The sequence below is a fragment of the Sinocyclocheilus rhinocerous genome, unplaced genomic scaffold (assembly GCF_001515625.1).
Source record: "Sinocyclocheilus rhinocerous isolate Xijiao unplaced genomic scaffold, SAMN03320098_v1.1 scaffold497, whole genome shotgun sequence".
Taxonomy (NCBI): Eukaryota; Metazoa; Chordata; class Actinopteri; order Cypriniformes; family Cyprinidae; genus Sinocyclocheilus; species Sinocyclocheilus rhinocerous.
The window spans coordinates 906,725-925,527 of record NW_015633189.1 but is presented as its reverse complement, the minus strand read 5'-3'; the positions used below and the strand labels follow the sequence as shown (position 1 = coordinate 925,527).

At 38.3% G+C, this 18,803-nt stretch overlaps 2 protein-coding genes across 2 annotated transcripts in view; one reads left to right on the top strand and one right to left on the bottom strand.

Moving 5' to 3' along the window:
- Positions 1-4,044, top strand: part of LOC107743788 (ETS translocation variant 4-like) — a 25,948-nt gene extending 21,904 nt beyond the window's left edge. Inside the window, exons 8-12 of the mRNA XM_016557189.1 lie at positions 420-488; positions 1,063-1,110; positions 1,884-2,056; positions 2,947-3,048; positions 3,590-4,044. Coding sequence (XP_016412675.1) covers positions 420-488; positions 1,063-1,110; positions 1,884-2,056; positions 2,947-3,048; positions 3,590-3,817 — 620 coding nt within the window. The 3' untranslated portion in view covers positions 3,818-4,044. The remainder of the gene's footprint in view (positions 1-419; positions 489-1,062; positions 1,111-1,883; positions 2,057-2,946; positions 3,049-3,589) is intronic.
- Positions 4,045-6,616: 2,572 nt separating this feature from the next.
- Positions 6,617-18,611, bottom strand: LOC107743787 (ATP-dependent RNA helicase DHX8-like). The gene is made up of 20 exons (XM_016557187.1): positions 18,453-18,611; positions 17,885-17,970; positions 17,706-17,778; positions 17,477-17,568; positions 17,269-17,375; positions 16,806-17,159; positions 16,536-16,680; positions 15,783-15,986; positions 12,640-12,727; positions 12,419-12,516; positions 12,144-12,291; positions 11,446-11,627; positions 11,165-11,359; positions 10,883-11,068; positions 10,042-10,074; positions 8,508-8,645; positions 8,267-8,395; positions 7,938-8,134; positions 7,044-7,223; positions 6,617-6,942 (listed from the first exon to the last, which is right to left on the bottom strand). The coding sequence occupies exons 1-20, from the start codon at positions 18,559-18,561 to the stop codon at positions 6,723-6,725; spliced, it is 2,964 nt and encodes a 987-aa protein (XP_016412673.1). The 5' UTR covers positions 18,562-18,611; the 3' UTR covers positions 6,617-6,722.
- Between the last annotated feature and the right edge of the window lie 192 nt (positions 18,612-18,803).

The window sequence follows — 18,803 nt, the reverse complement described above, 5'->3', positions numbered from 1 at the left end:
TGATTGGCTGAATACCTCAAGCGTGTGACGGAAATGTTACGCCCCTTACCATACTGTGTTTCCGTGTGTCCCGGCGCGACGAGACAAAACCAAATAAAACCCATTACAAACGAGGCATTCGTTTTAGGAGGGTGTAGACGAGTCTTAACTTTTATAAATAATATCTTTTTGGATTTGAGAAACTCTTTGCAACTTTACAGATCTTCTTTATGCACCAAGAGCTTGTAACACTCCAAAGAGAATGGAACAATTTAAATCGCATCATATGGCCCCTTTAAAATGCTGCCTGTGTAGGAAACTCACTATGAGTTTTGGAACAGAGCAGTTGACTTTTCATCAACAGGAAGCATAAATAAAATTGATCAGATCATTTGCGTACATCCATCACTGAGGGTAATTCGTTTGTGTTTTCCCTACAGATGTGCCTGGTTGCCCCTCCATGTATCATCACAATGAGAGCTACCCCAACCCACAGCACAACAGTGAAGGTAAGGACATGGTTTGTTCTTCTAGAACATGCAGCTCTAGTTCTAGAATATGCATTTCACACACTCACAGCATGTCAGGATTGGCCAGTACTGTGCGGTCACTGGCTAACCAGGCCAGAGGGTCTGTGTTTCTGTTGGCATGGACATTTGTTTCTCTCTTGCCTAAAGAATTCCAGGATAAATATTACTACTGGAAAAGACGAGTATTTTTCCTGGAGTGAAGAAAAATAATCCTTCTCTCCGCTTGCTGCATTTGCCGCACCATTTTGGGTATTTTCAGTTAGCTGATCTCTGTAATGAGCCATTAGATACAGAAAATTTAGTTCCTTGCATAAGTGTACATGACCGAATAATAATCATCAAGAATCTATATTTCCCATAATAAGAATTCATAAATATCAGTGGAAAAACAGTTACTGTATTCATTCATTTCAATTTGAAAAGTCAAACAGGAAAATGCTCATTATTATTAATGACTACCATTAATGCATTAGCACAATATACCTGTAACTCAATTGGATTGTCTTGGTATCCACATTGAACTACTAATAATTCCCTTGTCCTATCTTACTAGGTTACATGTTTGAAAATGATTCCCGCGTTGTTCCTGAGAAATTTGAAGGTAAGTCTCACTGGTCCAGATGCTATTTTCATACAATAGGTATTAATTTCAAATTCAAATAATCTGTTCAAGTACCAAGCTCATACAATGAAATGAAGTGCTGTAAGTAAAACTACAACACACAAAAATGAGAAACAAAATCAATAAAGTGGTGCCCAAAAGTTTGAGACCATTACTGAAAATGTATTCAATAATTTTTTTTAATTTTTCCATTACAAATTGTTCCCAGCATAACAATCAGAATGGAAAATTGAATTGAAAAATTAATATAAATCTAGTATTTGGCTGGCCTCTCCTACACTGAATGAACTCCACAAGTTTGAGTAAAACCTGATGATTACATTCTCCAGCATGATTTGAGAATGATCCAAAGAGCATCTTGTGCTTCAGTGGAAGCAAGAACATCAGACCGTCTCTACAAAGGAATTCACATGATCAGCGTCACAAATTTGCTTATTTGATTAGCGACCTAGAAAGCGTACAGAAAAAGAGCTGCATCGATGTGAAAAGAGAAAGAATGCAGATTCCTAAACATTTCTTATTCAGTTCATAACATTTGTTCTTTAACACATTTTTTTAAATCCTAAAATTTGTTTAGTAGGTTTAAATTAGATTTTGAATCTCAGATTTTCAATGTGGTCTCCCCACTCTATGAATATTTGCGATTTCAAATCAAGTCCTTATCACCATGTGTCTTAGCTTGGATAAAAAGTTTTGATATATGATTGCTATCTATAGGTGAATTAATGGACAATCTCTTTTCCTTTGCTCAGGTGAGGTGAAGCAGGAAGGAGGCGGTGTGTTTCGTGAAGGCGCCCCCTATCAGCGCCGTGGCTCACTTCAGCTCTGGCAGTTTTTGGTGGCCCTCCTCGACGACCCTGCCAATGCTCACTTCATTGCATGGACCGGCCGTGGCATGGAGTTCAAACTCATTGAGCCAGAGGAGGTAAAAATTGGGCTTTTAAGAGTTCTCAGAAGGCAAAATATGTTTTTATATCCAGAAAACGTTAATAGCAATTGATCATTCAAAGATCTAAGATGACAATATGAATACTGGGAGGTTCAGATCAATTCGATGCAGTGTTTATTCAGCCTTCACAAACTATAGAGAGAATAAACAATGGGTTTCAGAGATTTGCTTGCGATCAGCTCATAGTTCCCCAGGGTCTAAGAACACATCTACACAATGCCAGTTTTCCATTAGCTGCCATGCATTATTTACCCACTTAACAGCATAGTGAAATAAAATGGAGAATGGCTCCATTACCAAATATTACAACCTTCCATTTTGCCGGAGTCCAAGCACACCGCAGCAGTCGAGACGAGAGCGTTAACCTCCTATTGTCTGTGGTCAGTAGACGGCTAAATGGCATGACTCAGCAAACTATCCTGCAGAGATACATCCATCAATTCTGCTCAACCGTACACATGAATCATTCATTACAGCCAAAATTTTACTATCGGAATTAAAGCATAGAGCTCTGTTGAAGACCAAACAATTTGTTCCTTAAATGTCTACTGGCCCAAGATGGAACAAAACATTTTTCTAGGGCCCTCAAGTTGATCTTTTAAGTTTGGGATAAATGAGTATTTCCTCTAGGTTTGACAACTAGTAGTTTGAGCTGTGCACCGTGTGGTGTTTTGGTCAGCGTTTAGTGGTAAATGCTTCTTTGGTTATATAAAGGCAACTGCATTATTTTGTGGGGACTCGCCCTTCCTTTTCATAGTTCAGTTGTTGTACAGTCACAAAGGACCTCTTGTGTTCAAATTAAGTCACTGCAGTACAGTCATTTCCTGCTCTTATGGTTTGTATTATGACTTATTTTGACACTCTAGGTGGCAAGACTCTGGGGGATGCAGAAGAACCGTCCAGCCATGAATTACGACAAACTGAGTCGTTCTTTGCGCTACTATTATGAGAAGGGAATTATGCAAAAGGTATTGCATATCATATTTTATTGTCTCCTATGCAATTTTTTTTCTTCACTTCAACCTTTACGTTGGGTTGGGATTTACTTTACTCTCTATTTGGGATCGCAGAGACTCCAAATATAGACTCCAGAATGATTTGTGTAAAATTATTATTATTAATAATAATAATAATAATAATAATAATAATAACCTAATTCCAAAATTTAAATTTTATCTAATCAAGTAATGTTGTTTCTGTCTGGTGTCAGTTTGATGATCAAATAAACGTATATAAATTACTAATTTATTTAAATTATACAAAACAATACAAAATTTATTTTTAATTACATATGATATATGCATTTCATTTCCATTTTTATTTCTAGGGTGTCAAATTAACCGCAAACAGAAACATTTTTCATGGATGATCTAACAATTCATTTTGTATCAACCTGATACTTCCATGTTAAGCATGTTTTTTGTAATGTTAAAAATGAGTTTGGGGTCCCAAACAGAACATGAGGGTTATTATTTTTAATTGAAATATTTAAAAACTTTTTTTTCCCAGGTGGCGGGTGAGCGTTATGTTTACAAATTTGTGTGTGAGCCGGAGGCTCTAATATCCTTGGCTTTTCCTGACAATCAGCGGCCAAGTCTGAAGGCAGAATTCGAACGCTACGTCAACGAGGAGGACACTGTGCCGCTGTCTCACCTCGATGAGGGGGTATCTTACCCTTCTGAACCAGCTGCCACCAACATTGGCCCTCAGTCGTACTCCAAAGGCTACATGTACTAATGCCACCAACATTCTCCCATGTTCCCCATCCCAGTTTACTACCCGCTGCACCTATTGCACATGCCCACCCCATCCACTTGTATATAAGGCTGTTTTTTTATTTTTGTTTTTTGATTAAATTAATCTCATTAGGGACTCTGCATTCCTATCACTTCTGAGGCCTATCTAATCTAAACACAGTACTGTGGTTCAAGAGATTGCTTAATAAAGACCCAATATTACTACTACACCATGAGAATGGTCTCTGTTTTTTATGTTTTCAACAAATGCAAAATGCACAAACAGGTGGTGTTTACCATTGGCTGATGCAGTTTACTATAGAAATCAATTAAACTCAAATACAATTTTGTAATGTAAACTAACCTCCAGTATAAATCTGACATTCATACAACACATGTCTTTATGCAGACTGTGTTAAGACATTTATATATTACCACACACATTAGCGCTGGAATGATGTCATATTTGACTCATTATCTCATCAGACTTATTAAATTAGCATTTAGGTGCTATAAGCAATGTTAGGCGTTCTAGAACCTTCGTGAGACAGAGGCCATTAACACAGAACGCGTTTTTGTGTAACACTGCGCTGCTTTTCAATTGTTTTTGTAAACATGCGCTCACGCCTTTTGCAGCAGCGTTCTGAAAAACGTTCAAATTAAAAGTTGCCACCGAATTACACACGCCCCATCTTTCAACAGCATTTTTACCTGTCAAAAAGAAGCAACGCAGGCTCTCAGCTCCCTCCAGCGACGAAACCCGAATTAACATTCTCAAAACGATGTTCACCCTCTACACGTTTTTGGGGTTTTTAATTCCCTCCGTCTGTGTAATCGGTTGTCGACAGGTGAGAGATGGTGAGCACGTGAAACTCCTGAACCGCTTCATCTTTCGCGCTCTGGACTTCCGCCTTTCCATTTATGGGCAGTGCGCTGTGAGCGCGCAAATTGATTTGTGACAGGCAGACAGTATCAAACACATTCTGATTGGCTAAAAAGATTCTGCCTTTACAGTAGTAATCATTTTCTACATACCATGTCAAACTAATTTTCTCACAGCATCTTTAAATAACAGAAGCTTGGAATAATTGTGTAATTGAAAATCAAGACTTGTCTAACTAGCCAGCTTCCCCCCCCCCATTTACTTACAAGTCTGGTTTTATATTGCTTTCAGTATCTGGTCTGACCCCCTTTTGCAACAATAACTGCAGGTAATGTTTCTTGTAACTGCAGATCAGTCCTGCACAACATCTTGAAGGAGGTTTAGACCATTCCTTAGTACAGAACCGCTTCAGCTCTGTGTGTTGGTGGATTTCCTCCAATGAACTACTTGCTTCAGTTCCTTCCACAATTTCAATTGGATTAAGGTCCGGACATTGACTTGACCATTACGAAACATTTGCTTTGTTCTTCTTTAACCATTCTTTGGTAGAACAACTTGTGTGCTTGGGGTCGTTGTCTTGCTGCATGACCCACTTTCTCTTGAGAATTAGTTTACTGACAGATGTCCTGACATAATTATAATTCATTGTTCCATCAATGATGGCAAGCTGTCCTGGTCCAGATGCAGCAAAACAGGCCCAAACCATGATACTACCACCATGTTTCACAGATTGGATAAGGTTCTTATGCTGGAATGCAGTGTGTTCTTTTCTTCAAACATAACGCTTCCCATTTAAACCAAAAAAGTTATATTTTGGTCGCATCTTTCCACAAAACATTTCTCCAGTAGCCTTTTCCTCCATTTGTACACAATCTGTCTGACTGTGGATTTGTGGAGTCAAAACTCTTTAGAGATTTTTTTGTAACCTTTTCTAGCCTGATGAGCAACAGCAACTCATTTTCTGAGGTCCTCAGAGATCTCCTTTGATCATGCCATGATACACTTCCACAAACATGATCAGACTTTTGATAGATCCCTGTTCTTTAAATAAAACAGGGCACACACTTACACCTGATAGTAATTTCACTGATTGAAAACAACTCTGAAAAACAGATGGACTCTAATTTCACCTTCAAATTAACTTCCAATCCTAAAGAGTCACATACTTTTGCCACTCACAGATACGTAATATTGTATACACTCATGTGATACTGCTTATTTATGAGCTCACCAAAAAAACAGAAAGTGGGACTTTAATTAAGAAGAACATTTTAATTTAAGTTGACATCAAAATGACTCCAAGATATGACATAAGCTGTAACAATATAAAAAACTGCAGGACATTTCCATCCCCCATCGCTTCCTCTAATGGAAGAGCTATAATACAAAATCTCCACTGTGGTCCAATACACTGATCCTGTGCTGTAATTTAAACATTAAAACAGAAGAGATGTCCCAAATAAAGATGAGATCTATGTGTGATATATAACATCCTGTTCACTTGTACATGACCAGACCTCCGCAGAGGAACTAACTGAATTAATAAAAACCCTTTCCCTCTCAGCACTGTAACCAACATCCACTGACCAGACGGATATGCTGTCCACACATTCTACAACACAAATGGGTCATTCCGTTGAATCTGGGTGAAAAAGAGCTGCACTATACAATGCAAATAACTGATTTATGTTAAAGGGATAGCTCGTTTTAAAAAGTCAAATTACCTGGATTTAGCATTCAACACAGGGTTAAATAACCCAGATAATTTTATTTCATATTTTGATCCCTCAGGTTATTTTATTCTTTTAAATACAAGGTAGGGATAATTTCAATCATAAATCCCAGGGAGACATCCAAAATAAAAATATAAAATGAAATGCTTCTGATAAAAACCTCATGTTTCTTACGAACATTTTAAGATTCTGTCCATTTTATCCTCCACTCTGCCAACACCACAAAGTTGATGTTTTGTTCAGCGGCAGTATGGGACACTCGCAGTCTATGAGGACGTTGTGTGAAGGTTCTAGCGTCGTCTGAAGGCTCTGGATATTCTCCAGGCATTTGGTTCCTCGTAGCGGTTGTAGAGGGGCTCCAACCGCTGCTGTTTCTTCTGCTTGCTGAGGCGTGTGGGATCAGAGACTTTGAAGAATGCTGGAGAAAATTCTACAAGCCACCTTGGGTCAATGGTGGTCACCTCCCTCATGTACTCTTTAGTGGTCAGCACAAGCTCATGATACACCACCCTGGGAAAAGGAAGGGATGGAATCCAGCTTTAGTACAAGCAGCATGGATACTAAGTTGTGTTGTTAATCTCTTCTGGCAACATTGTTGGTGGCAAACATACCATTCTGGTTGGCGATTGAACAACGCACTAGAGGGGTGGATGTAGACCACCTGCTGGTCTATGAGGGTCCTGTAACCTTCTTGAGGGTCTTTTTTGGCTGCATTTCGGAAGAAACCACTGCAGATGGCTTTCTGTACACGTACTGTGGCTTTACCGCATGATACCACATCCAGCTTGTGTCTGAAGACAGAAAAATGTGTAATCATGGAGTGTAAAGGGCCGTTCACACCAAGGATGACAACTAGGGCTGCACGATAAATCGAAATGGAATCGACATCGCGATTCGACAGAAGCTGCGATTGTCATGCGTATCTTTCAGTGAAGCACGGTTCTGTGATCAGCAGATTTCTTCGATTTCATAATAGCGCGATAAAAAATGCGATTTTTTTGCGTAACTTGTCAGTGAACTACGGCTATGTGTAGTAAATTCTGCTCCATCTGAAAGCACGTGATGATGATTTCCTGCTGATTACAGAACCGGCTTTACAAACAAAATGCGCATGACAATCGCATTCGATTAATCGTGCAGCCCTAATGACAACTATAACAAAGTTTTAAAAATCATTCCTATTCTATGAGAATAGGGAAGTTCACACCACAACTATAACCATAATGACAGAGGAATGATATCAATATAATCACTTCCAGATTTTTTCCTATAATAAACATGGCCAATCAGAATCCACTCAACTTTAAAGAACTGGAGCAAAGCAGTGAATGACATAACTGCAGCTCATACTTATAATAAAGTGAATGTTATTGTCCGTTGGTGTCAACGCTAGTATAGTTATCAATATAGTTATTGCACTTGGTGTGAATAGGCCTTAAGGCTTAGGGTGTGTAATATGATGTAAGGAAGTCATATAAAGTTACTGTTATTCTCAACCCCCCCACCTATCCATGATGCCCAGCATCTGTTTGCGGATATCCTGCGCACGACGGAGAGATCGCGCCTGGATGAAGTTTTCGTAGCACCAGGGGTTGGAAAACTTGTTGTTCTTCCAGGAGTTGTAGACAGCCAACAAAGTCAGGTGGTCCCCCTCAGGCTGGTGAAACTTAGCCTTCTTCTGGTCTGCCAGAGCTTGTTTGTCCTGAGATTCAGAGTAAAATCATGATTACTATCTTTGGGATCAGTTTGATAGGATACCAAAAACTCCATGTAATGATGTAACCGTTCCTTGACCATTCATGGATCTGTTAACATGTGTGGGCTAAAGGAGTACCTTTGGTCTATAGAAGACATTCTGTACTGAGAGCATTGACACTATGGTCAGCATCTCTTCGCTACAGCCAAGATGGACGGACATGATCAACATCTTACAAAGCATGGGCTCCAGAGGAAACTCAGCCATCTGATAGGAACAGTGACAAGAAACTTAAAACTTTATTTTGAAAACTGAGCAGCTACAACCAAAACCTCAATAAAGCACACATTCACAAACTTAAGCAAAGAGACACACTTACTCTACGACCGAGGCGTGTGAGCAAACCTTCATCATCCAACGATCCTAGAGTGTACAGCTGCTCCATGGCCGTGATGAGCGTCTCCATGGGCGGAGCATCCATGAAATCAAATGACAATAGGTCATTGATGCCCATTGCCTGATTGGAGAAAAATGCTCATAATATTAATGATACACTTATACAAATCCAGTATTAGACATTTTAGTTTTCATTTATCAGCAAATACAGGATAAGTAATTATCTTCTATTGTCTATTTAACTGTACATTATCTTTTTTTTTTTTACATTTAGATTCTCTTTTTATCATATAACCCTCAATTAAAAGTTTATCATTAGGTGCGTTTCCATTACAGATTTGCGCAAAACTTTGGCGATATTTTATAAACATCGATAAAAAAGTATTGCGAAATGACAGCATTTCCATTAACCAATGTTATGCGACTAAAACGTAATTTTTCCCTCTCGTGATAAGTTATGGCAATGGATTTTGATGGGATTTTGACGGATTTTGGCTACACTAGCCATTATATTTGATCGAAGGAAGCGTAAGCGTGTATCTTGACAGAAGCAGCGCGGAGAGCAGCTTCTGGGACATGCCGTGGCGTGACTGGTAACACAAGCTTTGACTAGAGTGGCCTCGATCAGCTCCGATGGCCGTTTCAGAGCCATAACGCGCCACAGACGTGTGCAGTGTAAATATTCCAAGCATTAATGGAAGGGAGAGCAGCCACATATGAAGTGTTTCTTGGAGGTTATAGTACATTAAGGAATGATCATATGACTTTTTACGTACGCCATGTGACCTGTTAATGCAGAAAAAAAAACGTTTTCATTGCAGTTTTGCGAAATATTCCTTTTTCGAATTGCCTGAAAAACCACCTCATGCGAGCGTAAAAACTTTTTTGCGTTATATATGGGCGTTTTTGCGAAATTGATGCGTTTCCATTAGGCGTATTTTCAATTCGCAATTTCAATTTGGGCAGTTTGAAGGGTAATGGAAACGCAGCTATTGTCTTAACTATTGTACCTTTAAAGGAACACTCATTTTCCAACTCCCCTAGAGTTAAACAGTTGAGTTTTACCGTTTTCGAATCCATTCAGCCGATCTCCGGGTCTGGCGGTAGCACTATTAGCAGCAGCATAGATCATTACAGCTAAAAGTGCTACCGCCAGACCCGGACATTGGATGAATGGATTCGAGAACGGTAAAACTCAACTGTTTAACTCTAGGGGAGTTGGAAAATGAGCCTGTTTTCAAAAATAGTGGAGTGTTCCTTTAATAACACTAATAATTTAATGACAAATCTCATAATAAATATTTATAACATTTTTCAAACAGTACATTATAATGTTGTGATGCCTAAATTTACTTGTAGTATTTAAAATATTTGATTTTAGCTTATTTTTATCATTTTGGATTTTTTAAATTTTTATATCAGTCATGTAATTATCGGTGTATCTGTATGTGCAAGAATTTTAATATTGTTGCAACCCTTAAAAATGACTCAACATTAGAACTGTTTAATTTTGTCACAATGAGCTTCATGTCAGTTCGCTTCTGTACAGTCTAAATAAAACAAAAACAAGACACTATTACATACGCCTCAAAAGAGATGGACAAATCTAAGCACCTTAGTTTGTCACTTTCACACATTTTTGCCCCATGTTTTATGAGATTAGAAAGCAACTCAGTGTTTAAAACAGTTCAAAATCTTTAAGTTTAGATCTTGCATGCCTCATTTTTATCAATTTATTTTTAAGTTGCATATTGTTCACTTTATTTAAAAAAAGTAAAAAAATAAATAATTACTACTACTACTAATAATTTAAACAGTTTAAATAAATAAATTATATATATATATATATATATATTATATTTTAATATTGAAAGAAGTTTTTTTATGTTCACCAAGGCTGCACTGAATGATTCACATTAAAAACAGTAATACTGTGAAATATCACTACAATCTAAATTAAAGGTTTTCTATTTTAATACATTTTAAAATGTAATTAATTCTTTTGATGACAATGCTGAATTTTCAGCAGCCATTTCTTCAGTGTCACATGATCATCCAGAAATTTAGTATTGATGATTTGCTGCTCAAGTAACATTTCTTCCCTTTTTGTGAAAGCTGCGATACATTTTTTTTTTTTTTTTCAGGATTCTTTGATTAATAGAAAGTTCAAAAGAATAGCATTTATTTGAAATAGAAATTAATTGTAACAATGCTAAAGTCTTTACTATCACACTTTAATGCTTCCTTGCTAAATAAAAATATTATATTTTCAAATAAATTAACAAATAAATAAAATTAAATCTTTATTGACCCTGACACTCTGACTGTGTGAAGAAAGCCTCAATTTGTGAACCGTACCTTCTTGAGCAGGCCAAAGAGCACGTCTGTGTGAATGGTTCTCTCATGGGCCTCATCCAACATAATGATTGCATACTGGCCCAGATCAGGGTCAATCAGACACTCTCTTAACAGCATACCGTCCGTCATGTACTTAATGACAGTCTCGGGACTTGTGCAGTCCTCAAAACGGATGGTGTATCCAACCTGCACACACAGAAAGAGATCCGTTTCAAACTACTGTGGTCAAATATTAGATCACTGATGCCTATGTTGTATAAATTAATATAAGAAAGCATCTACCTCTTGACCTAAACAACAACCGTACTCCTCCGACACTCTTTTAGCCACAGACATGGCTGCCACTCTTCTGGGTTGTGTGCACCCGATCTTCCCTCGTGTGGTGTATCCAGCCTCAGCCAGGTACTGAGTGATCTGAGTGGTCTTCCCTGAGCCCGTCTCACCGATCACAATCAGGATCTGGTTGTCATGGACAGCCTGTAAAGACACAATAGTCAAATCTATGAACATAACTAAACTGAAATCTAGCTCAGGATGAATCTACATATCAGTTAAAGTCACACCTGAATGAGCTGCTCTTTCAGCTTGTAGATAGGAAGACTCTCTCTTTGCTCTAGAATAGAAAGTTGAGTCTTTTTTCCATAGGACGCCTTGTTGCCACCAAAGGCGTGTTTCTTCCATTCTGGGATGTCGTTGGGCATCATACCTATGCCCCTCATGTTGGCAGCTATCTGCCTGCCGTCGGCTATATGGATGGTGAGCGTGAGAAAACAGAAAAAAAGCATTTATTAGAGATGCACAAACATGATAACAGACTTGTGTTCATACAAAGCCAGAGGGCATACAAGCATCAGAGATAGGCTTGTTATGTGCAGACCAACCACCTTCTGCCTCGAGAGCAGAGTGCAGGAAATCAGATGGTCATCTACAAACTCCCTAAACCACAGTATGGACAAATAGGAAGGAAGTTTATCTGGAATTATCAGAGTCTTTCATATTACATAACCGCTTGTTCTTTTTTTTAACTGGAGGACATGGACTTCAGTTTACTCACACAATCCTACCTCACTATATACTTAATCAGACTGTTTTTAATTTTAGTCTTCAAAAGGCATCAGATGTGTGATATTCCTGTTTGATATCTCAGAATTCTGACCATAAAATCATTTGTGCACTTGTAAGATTATTATTATTGTTTTTAAATGGCAATGCTACCTTTAGCTTTGCAGGTGTTTTTTCAAATGAAGTTTGAATGTCTTACTGTCAGGCAGTGGGTCCACCCAGTGTTTGTTAAGGCCCGTGGGTATCGAGTCCATTTCAGCCTCCCGCTGGGCCTGTTTCACCTCCCGTCGCTCTTTGGCCAGGGCACTCTGCATCATGGCTGCTTGGGAGAGAGATCCATCGGGGTTCTGCCAGAAAAAAAAACAAAAAAATATGCAATTGTAAAATCACAGATTATGTCTGTATCAGTAAAATCAAGAGCTTTGCTTCCTACATTGCTCAGGCAGCTGTCGAGTGAGAGGTGGCTTGGCCTACCTTGACAATCTTGACAGGACTCATGTCCATGCTTTGTTTGGTGTGCCCCCTCAGGAATGGAGGTTCCTCTTCCACCAGCTCAATCTCCAAGTCCTCATCTGGTAGACAAACCACAACACAGACCAAATTTGAGGTGTTCCAACAAAAACAACTTTTTTGTGATGGGATTTTATTTATTGGCATGTTAAAAATATTGAGTTAAAGGATAATACAACTCATACCCTCCTCATCATCAACTTTAGGCAGAATTCCTGTCTCTTCATCAAAGTCTGGGAATTCCTCCTTAGACAACACATTGGCAGCAATCATCTAAGAACAGACAGATGTTAAAATATGAACATATGTAATAAATAAGGCTAGGTATCGAGTTAGATACTTTTTAGGCACTGACAGAATTGCCTCGATACCATCGAGTATCGAAAAATGTCTTGTCGTTCGGTACCAAATTTAGATACCTAAGGGGTTAATCTCGTCAACGTCAGTAGGTACGTTTACATGGACACTTTTTGCTTCCATCGGAATGAATTCCATTCTGATTGACAAATCCGAACGTAGTGTTTACATGAACGCTAAATAAAGTGATCAGGTTGATATGCGCGTTTATATGTCACAAGCTTCTGATCGGAATTAATCTTTTGACATGCGCAAAAAAGCATTTATTAGAGATGCACAAACATGATAACAGACTTGTGTTCATACAAAGCCAGAGGGCATACAAGCATCAGAGATAGGCTTGTTATGTGCAGACCAACCACCTTCTGCCTCGAGAGCAGAGTGCAGGAAATCAGATGGTCATCTACAAACTCCCTAAACCACAGTATGGACAAATAGGAAGGAAGTTTATCTGGAATTATCAGAGTCTTTCATATTACATAACCGCTTGTTCTTTTTTTTAACTGGAGGACATGGACTTCAGTTTACTCACACAATCCTACCTCACTATATACTTAATCAGACTGTTTTTAATTTTAGTCTTCAAAAGGCATCAGATGTGTGATATTCCTGTTTGATATCTCAGAATTCTGACCATAAAATCATTTGTGCACTTGTAAGATTATTATTATTGTTTTTAAATGGCAATGCTACCTTTAGCTTTGCAGGTGTTTTTTCAAATGAAGTTTGAATGTCTTACTGTCAGGCAGTGGGTCCACCCAGTGTTTGTTTAGGCCCGTGGGTATCGAGTCCATTTCAGCCTCCCGTTGGGCCTGTTTCACCTCCCGTCGCTCTTTGGCCAGGGCACTCTGCATCATGGCTGCTTGGGAGAGAGATCCATCGGGGTTCTGCCAGAAAAAAAAACAAAAAAATATGCAATTGTAAAATCACAGATTATGTCTGTATCAGTAAAATCAAGAGCTTTGCTTCCTACATTGCTCAGGCAGCTGTCGAGTGAGAGGTGGCTTGGCCTACCTTGACAATCTTGACAGGACTCATGTCCATGCTTTGTTTGGTGTGCCCCCTCAGGAATGGAGGTTCCTCTTCCACCAGCTCAATCTCCAAGTCCTCATCTGGTAGACAAACCACAACACAGACCAAATTTGAGGTGTTCCAACAAAAACAACTTTTTTGTGATGGGATTGGCATGTTAAGCATGTTAAAAATATTGAGTTAAAGGATAATACAACTCATACCCTCCTCATCATCAACTTTTCCTGTCTCTCCTGTCTCTTCATCAAAGTCTGGGAATTCCTCCTTAGACAACACATTGGCAGCAATCATCTAAGAACAGACAGATGTTAAAATATGAACATATGTAATAAATAAGGCTAGGTATCGAGTTAGATACTTTTTAGGCACTGACAGAATTGCCTCGATACCATCGAGTATCGAAAAATGTCTTGTCGTTCGGTACCAAATTTAGATACCTAAGGGGTTAATCTCGTCAACGTCAGTAGGTACGTTTACATGGACACTTTTTGCTTCCATCGGAATGAATTCCATTCTGATTGACAAATCCGAACGTAGTGTTTACATGAACGCTAAATAAAGTGATCAGGTTGATATGCGCGTTTATATGTCACAAGCTTCTGATCGGAATTAATCTTTTGACATGCGCACACTGCATGGATATACAGAGTTTCTTTAAATGTTTTAGTTTTGAAGTGTTGTTGTATGCATTTGTCATTTTTATTTAATTTCTTTTATTTTCTTAAATGTGTGTATATATAGTATTTAAAGAGTTTTAGCTTTTAGTTTTAATTACTTTTTCTTATTTGTAAGTCGCTTTGGATAAAAGCGTCTGCTAAATGACTAAAAGTAAAAGTAAAAGTAAAAGGAAGAACAGCTCGTTCCGTGCGTCACACGTCATTACGCTATTTCTACATCACTGCGCATGCGCAGTACTTTCCAGTTTCGGTTTTCAATCCGATCAAGTGTTTACATGTCCTCTCGCTCGGATTGCAAAAGGAATAAACCACCCCTTACAATCCGATCTAAATTTTAGTCGGATCTGGCCAATTCAATCCCATTGATGTGTTTACATGTGACTTTTTTATTCTGATTGTGCTTCTAGTCCTATTACGATCAGATTAGTAGGGTCCATGTAAATGCAGCTAGTGAGCCAGTAAGCGTGCAGCATGCTTGATGCGCCTAAATCAAGTTCTGGTGACTGGCTCTGGTGAGGCATCCAGGAAAAACACTAGTTTACATCGGTTCTGCCCAGAGACGTGGCTCACACGTGAGACTGTAGCATCAGACCTCCACAGATGTAAGGCTACGTTTACACTACAAAACAGCATTTTGTATGAAATGAAAACGATACTCGTCCTTACTGGCATTTCCACTGCATTTCAGAAAAGATCTCTGTCCACACTATATGACCGAAAACATGTGTAACGTGACCATTCATGCACACTGTAGCATCATGCTACATAAGACAATTTATCAGATTTATAATACGTTTTAACTCAAAGCTCACTTTAAACCACCATCGAGTGTTTGTAATAACTTCCGGTTTTAATAGAAATTATGATTCTGTCTAAGCTATGCATTTTAAAACGAAAATGCACTAGTGTAAACGTAGCCTAAAAGATGTGGAAACTGAAAACTATTTGAACTTTATTAAAACTATTTGCACTGATTTATTGTGTTGGTTACATTTTGTTCCTTTGTGCAGTGGCTCAGGAGATGAGCCTTTGACTCTGTAAAAACGTCAATAAGTTGAAAAAATAAAACCAAAAAGTTTTTGAGGTAATGTGTAATGTTATCTTGTTAAAGCAGATTTTTATAAAATTGGTATTGAAAAAAGAATCGTTCAGGAACTGGTATTAAAGTCAAGGTATCGGTATCGAAAATTTTTGAACGATACTCAGTTCTAGTAATAAATGTTATAACAAGAAATGATATCACATTAAAGATGGCCATGTACCTGTTTGATTTCCCACTTCTCCGGATCGGATATCTTGGTGAGTCTTTTGCGTTCCAATGTGTCATCCTCTACCTCTGGAGCATGGCCCAGGTTGAGGTTAGTGGGTCTGTCAGGATTCCTCATGGCCGACTCTTCCTGACCTTCTCCACCCACATTTCTCCTCCTGTTAGGGTTAAGATCTTCACCAGTGTCCTGGTCAACGTCCTTGTAAAAGCAAGACAACCCAACAAAAATCAGCCCACATATAACGCACAGTGATCAATCAATATAAAATACAAGCTGAGCACAAAATATTTTTCATATGCGTAATAATAATAATGATAAAAAGCAATAACATAGTAAGTAATAATAATGATAATAATTATTATTATTATTACTACCATTATTATTTTCACTAAAATCATAATATGCAAATCTAAATTTGTCTGTATTAATAAAAAGACAAAACAACAATAATAATAGTAATAATTACTACAATTACTATGATCACTATAATTAATATTATAATGTAGCAGTCTTTAAATAACAAACAAAATAACAAACTTTGTATATGTATTTTTGTTTAGTGGCCCAAAAATATGCAGAATATCACAATTATTTTTTTAAAGAATTTAACAAATCTGTAAATAAAATGTACAGATTTAAAAATGCATATTTTAACTGTTTTCTAAATTGGTGACTTTTTGGACCTCAGTGTATGCAGTTCTGTCAGTTCTCTCTCTCACAGCTTTCATTAAGATAGAGCTCACTCACCTTCATACTGAGACTTGTTTTGGATCCAGTGAAGGACAACACCTTGACTTTGACCCTTTGACCTTTGCTGACCACATCTGCCACATTTGCTACCCGACCTTCTCTTCTGAGCTCAGAAATATGGACCAAGCCTTCCCAGCGTTTCCTTTTTTGGAAGAAAGATGCAAGAAAAATTATGTAAAAAAAAATAAATAAAAAATAAAGAATATAATAAACACTTACATAAATTTCAATAGCCTTAGAAGTAGATTAACTGTATTTAAAACATACCTGAGACCTTCCAACTGCACAAAGCAGCCAAACTGCATAATACTGGTGACTTTGCCATTGTAGATATCCCCCACAGATGGCTCCTCCGGTGGGGGCCGGTCAACATGTTTGTCCTTCCAGCGGTCGGAGCCTTTATCTCGGTCTCCCCGTGCAGGACTCCTGGACCTGCTGCGAGAGTGCCAGCGGCTCCTGCGCTTCCTTCTGTCTCTCTCATTGGAGCGAGATCTGGAACGGGAGCGAGAGCGATGGCGTCTCCGTCTGTCTTTGTCTCTTTCCCTATCCCTGTCTCTGTCTCTGCTCCGACTGCGGCTTCTGCTCCTCCGCTTCTTCTTACTGCTGCTGCTGGTTTCGGATCTAAGACGGATGCCACTTACACGTTAAAAAGCAACAATATGTTGCAGCGGGGCAATCACTGCAGCACCAAGTTCAATGGCATCTATTTTATGTTACAGAAGTTCCTCACCTGTGTTTACTGCTGCTAGGTTCTGTACCACTAACACTAGGCATAAACATCTCCAACTCTTTCATGGCATCATCAGCAACTTTCACATCATCCTCATCCAGCATAGTCTGATTAGAAGAACAGATATAGTTTATGACCCATAAGTGGTTACTGCTGATTAAAAACACATTTGAAGTTATTTATATAGTCAATGCATATATAGAATTACCCTAGTATTAGGATTGTCAGGTCTGCACAGAGCTGGAAACAGCTCTTTCAGCTGGTCCTTTTCATTCTTTGGTTTAGCCACAGGATGAGATCCTATGCAATAAAGATCACATAAGAAAACAGTATTATTAGGAGGTATGAAAATATGGCATGAAAAATGCACTCTTGGCCTGATAATGTTGTTGATATCAAAATTAACTGTTATTCTATAAGACCCTGAATGCCCTTACCTTTACTGGTAGATGCTTTTGCAGGAGGACGCATGGTTTGAATGAGACGAAGCAAATTGCTGACGAGTGAATCCTAAAGGACAGAGATTCGATATTACTAAAACTCCAAATGTAAAATCACAACACACAAAACTGAAGGAACAAATTCTTGACATAGATGAGATTTAAAAAATCCTTACTGAGAAATCGGCTCCATTTTTTACCAGCACTGACTTAAATCCATCAATGGTTGGATGTTTCTCAGCAAGACTGATTACAAACTCAGCTGAAAAACACATAAACCAACAGACTGTTGCTACAGACTTCCATAGACACACACATTGTGCCTCTGTCTTTAACATTTGTAAATAAGTTGACTAACTCCTTACCAAAATGTACTGTGATAGTCTTTGCCAAAATACCTTTTACTAAAGTAACTGCTTCTACCGTAAAACCTTTTAACAGCTTTCAAATGATTTCAAAGTAGGAAAGACATTTCCAAAAAAACAACAAACAATGCAGCTCTACCACATAACGACCACGTTACTAAATAAAAACCACGTTTTTAAATATAAAAGGATTCTAGATAAACGAAAGGTGTAACATAATAGGGTGACTGAATAGTATTTAATAACACAAATTAGCGGTTTGTTCCAGTTACATTTTGTACACAAACATTGATTCCACATGTAGAAACAGGCTAACAAGCTATTTACGATACAGCTACCAACAACGTGACACACGGTCAAGTTAAATTTATAAACTTACCAAGGTCCTTATCGTTGATTCCTAAATGGTTGTCAAGTTCGGTACAAACTTTAGACACCAAAGACAAATATTCGAGCTTTTTGAGCTCGTCTTCCCCGATCTCTGCCATCTCTTCAGCAATGTTGTTGTTTCGTTCACCGGAAGAAAGTGGCAACAGTTCCTCTTGTCCTGTAACTTCTAATTCCGGGTTACATTACAAGCGTCCTCTAACGGACAAATGAGGAATTGTTCTGAAGGAGGGCAAATCCAAATCCAAAACCTGTACTGAAATGCTAAATTATTATGTTGGCTTGGTGACAATACCTGGGCCCTAATTGCGTGAAGTGTGCTATATCTTTTCAGACTGATCAG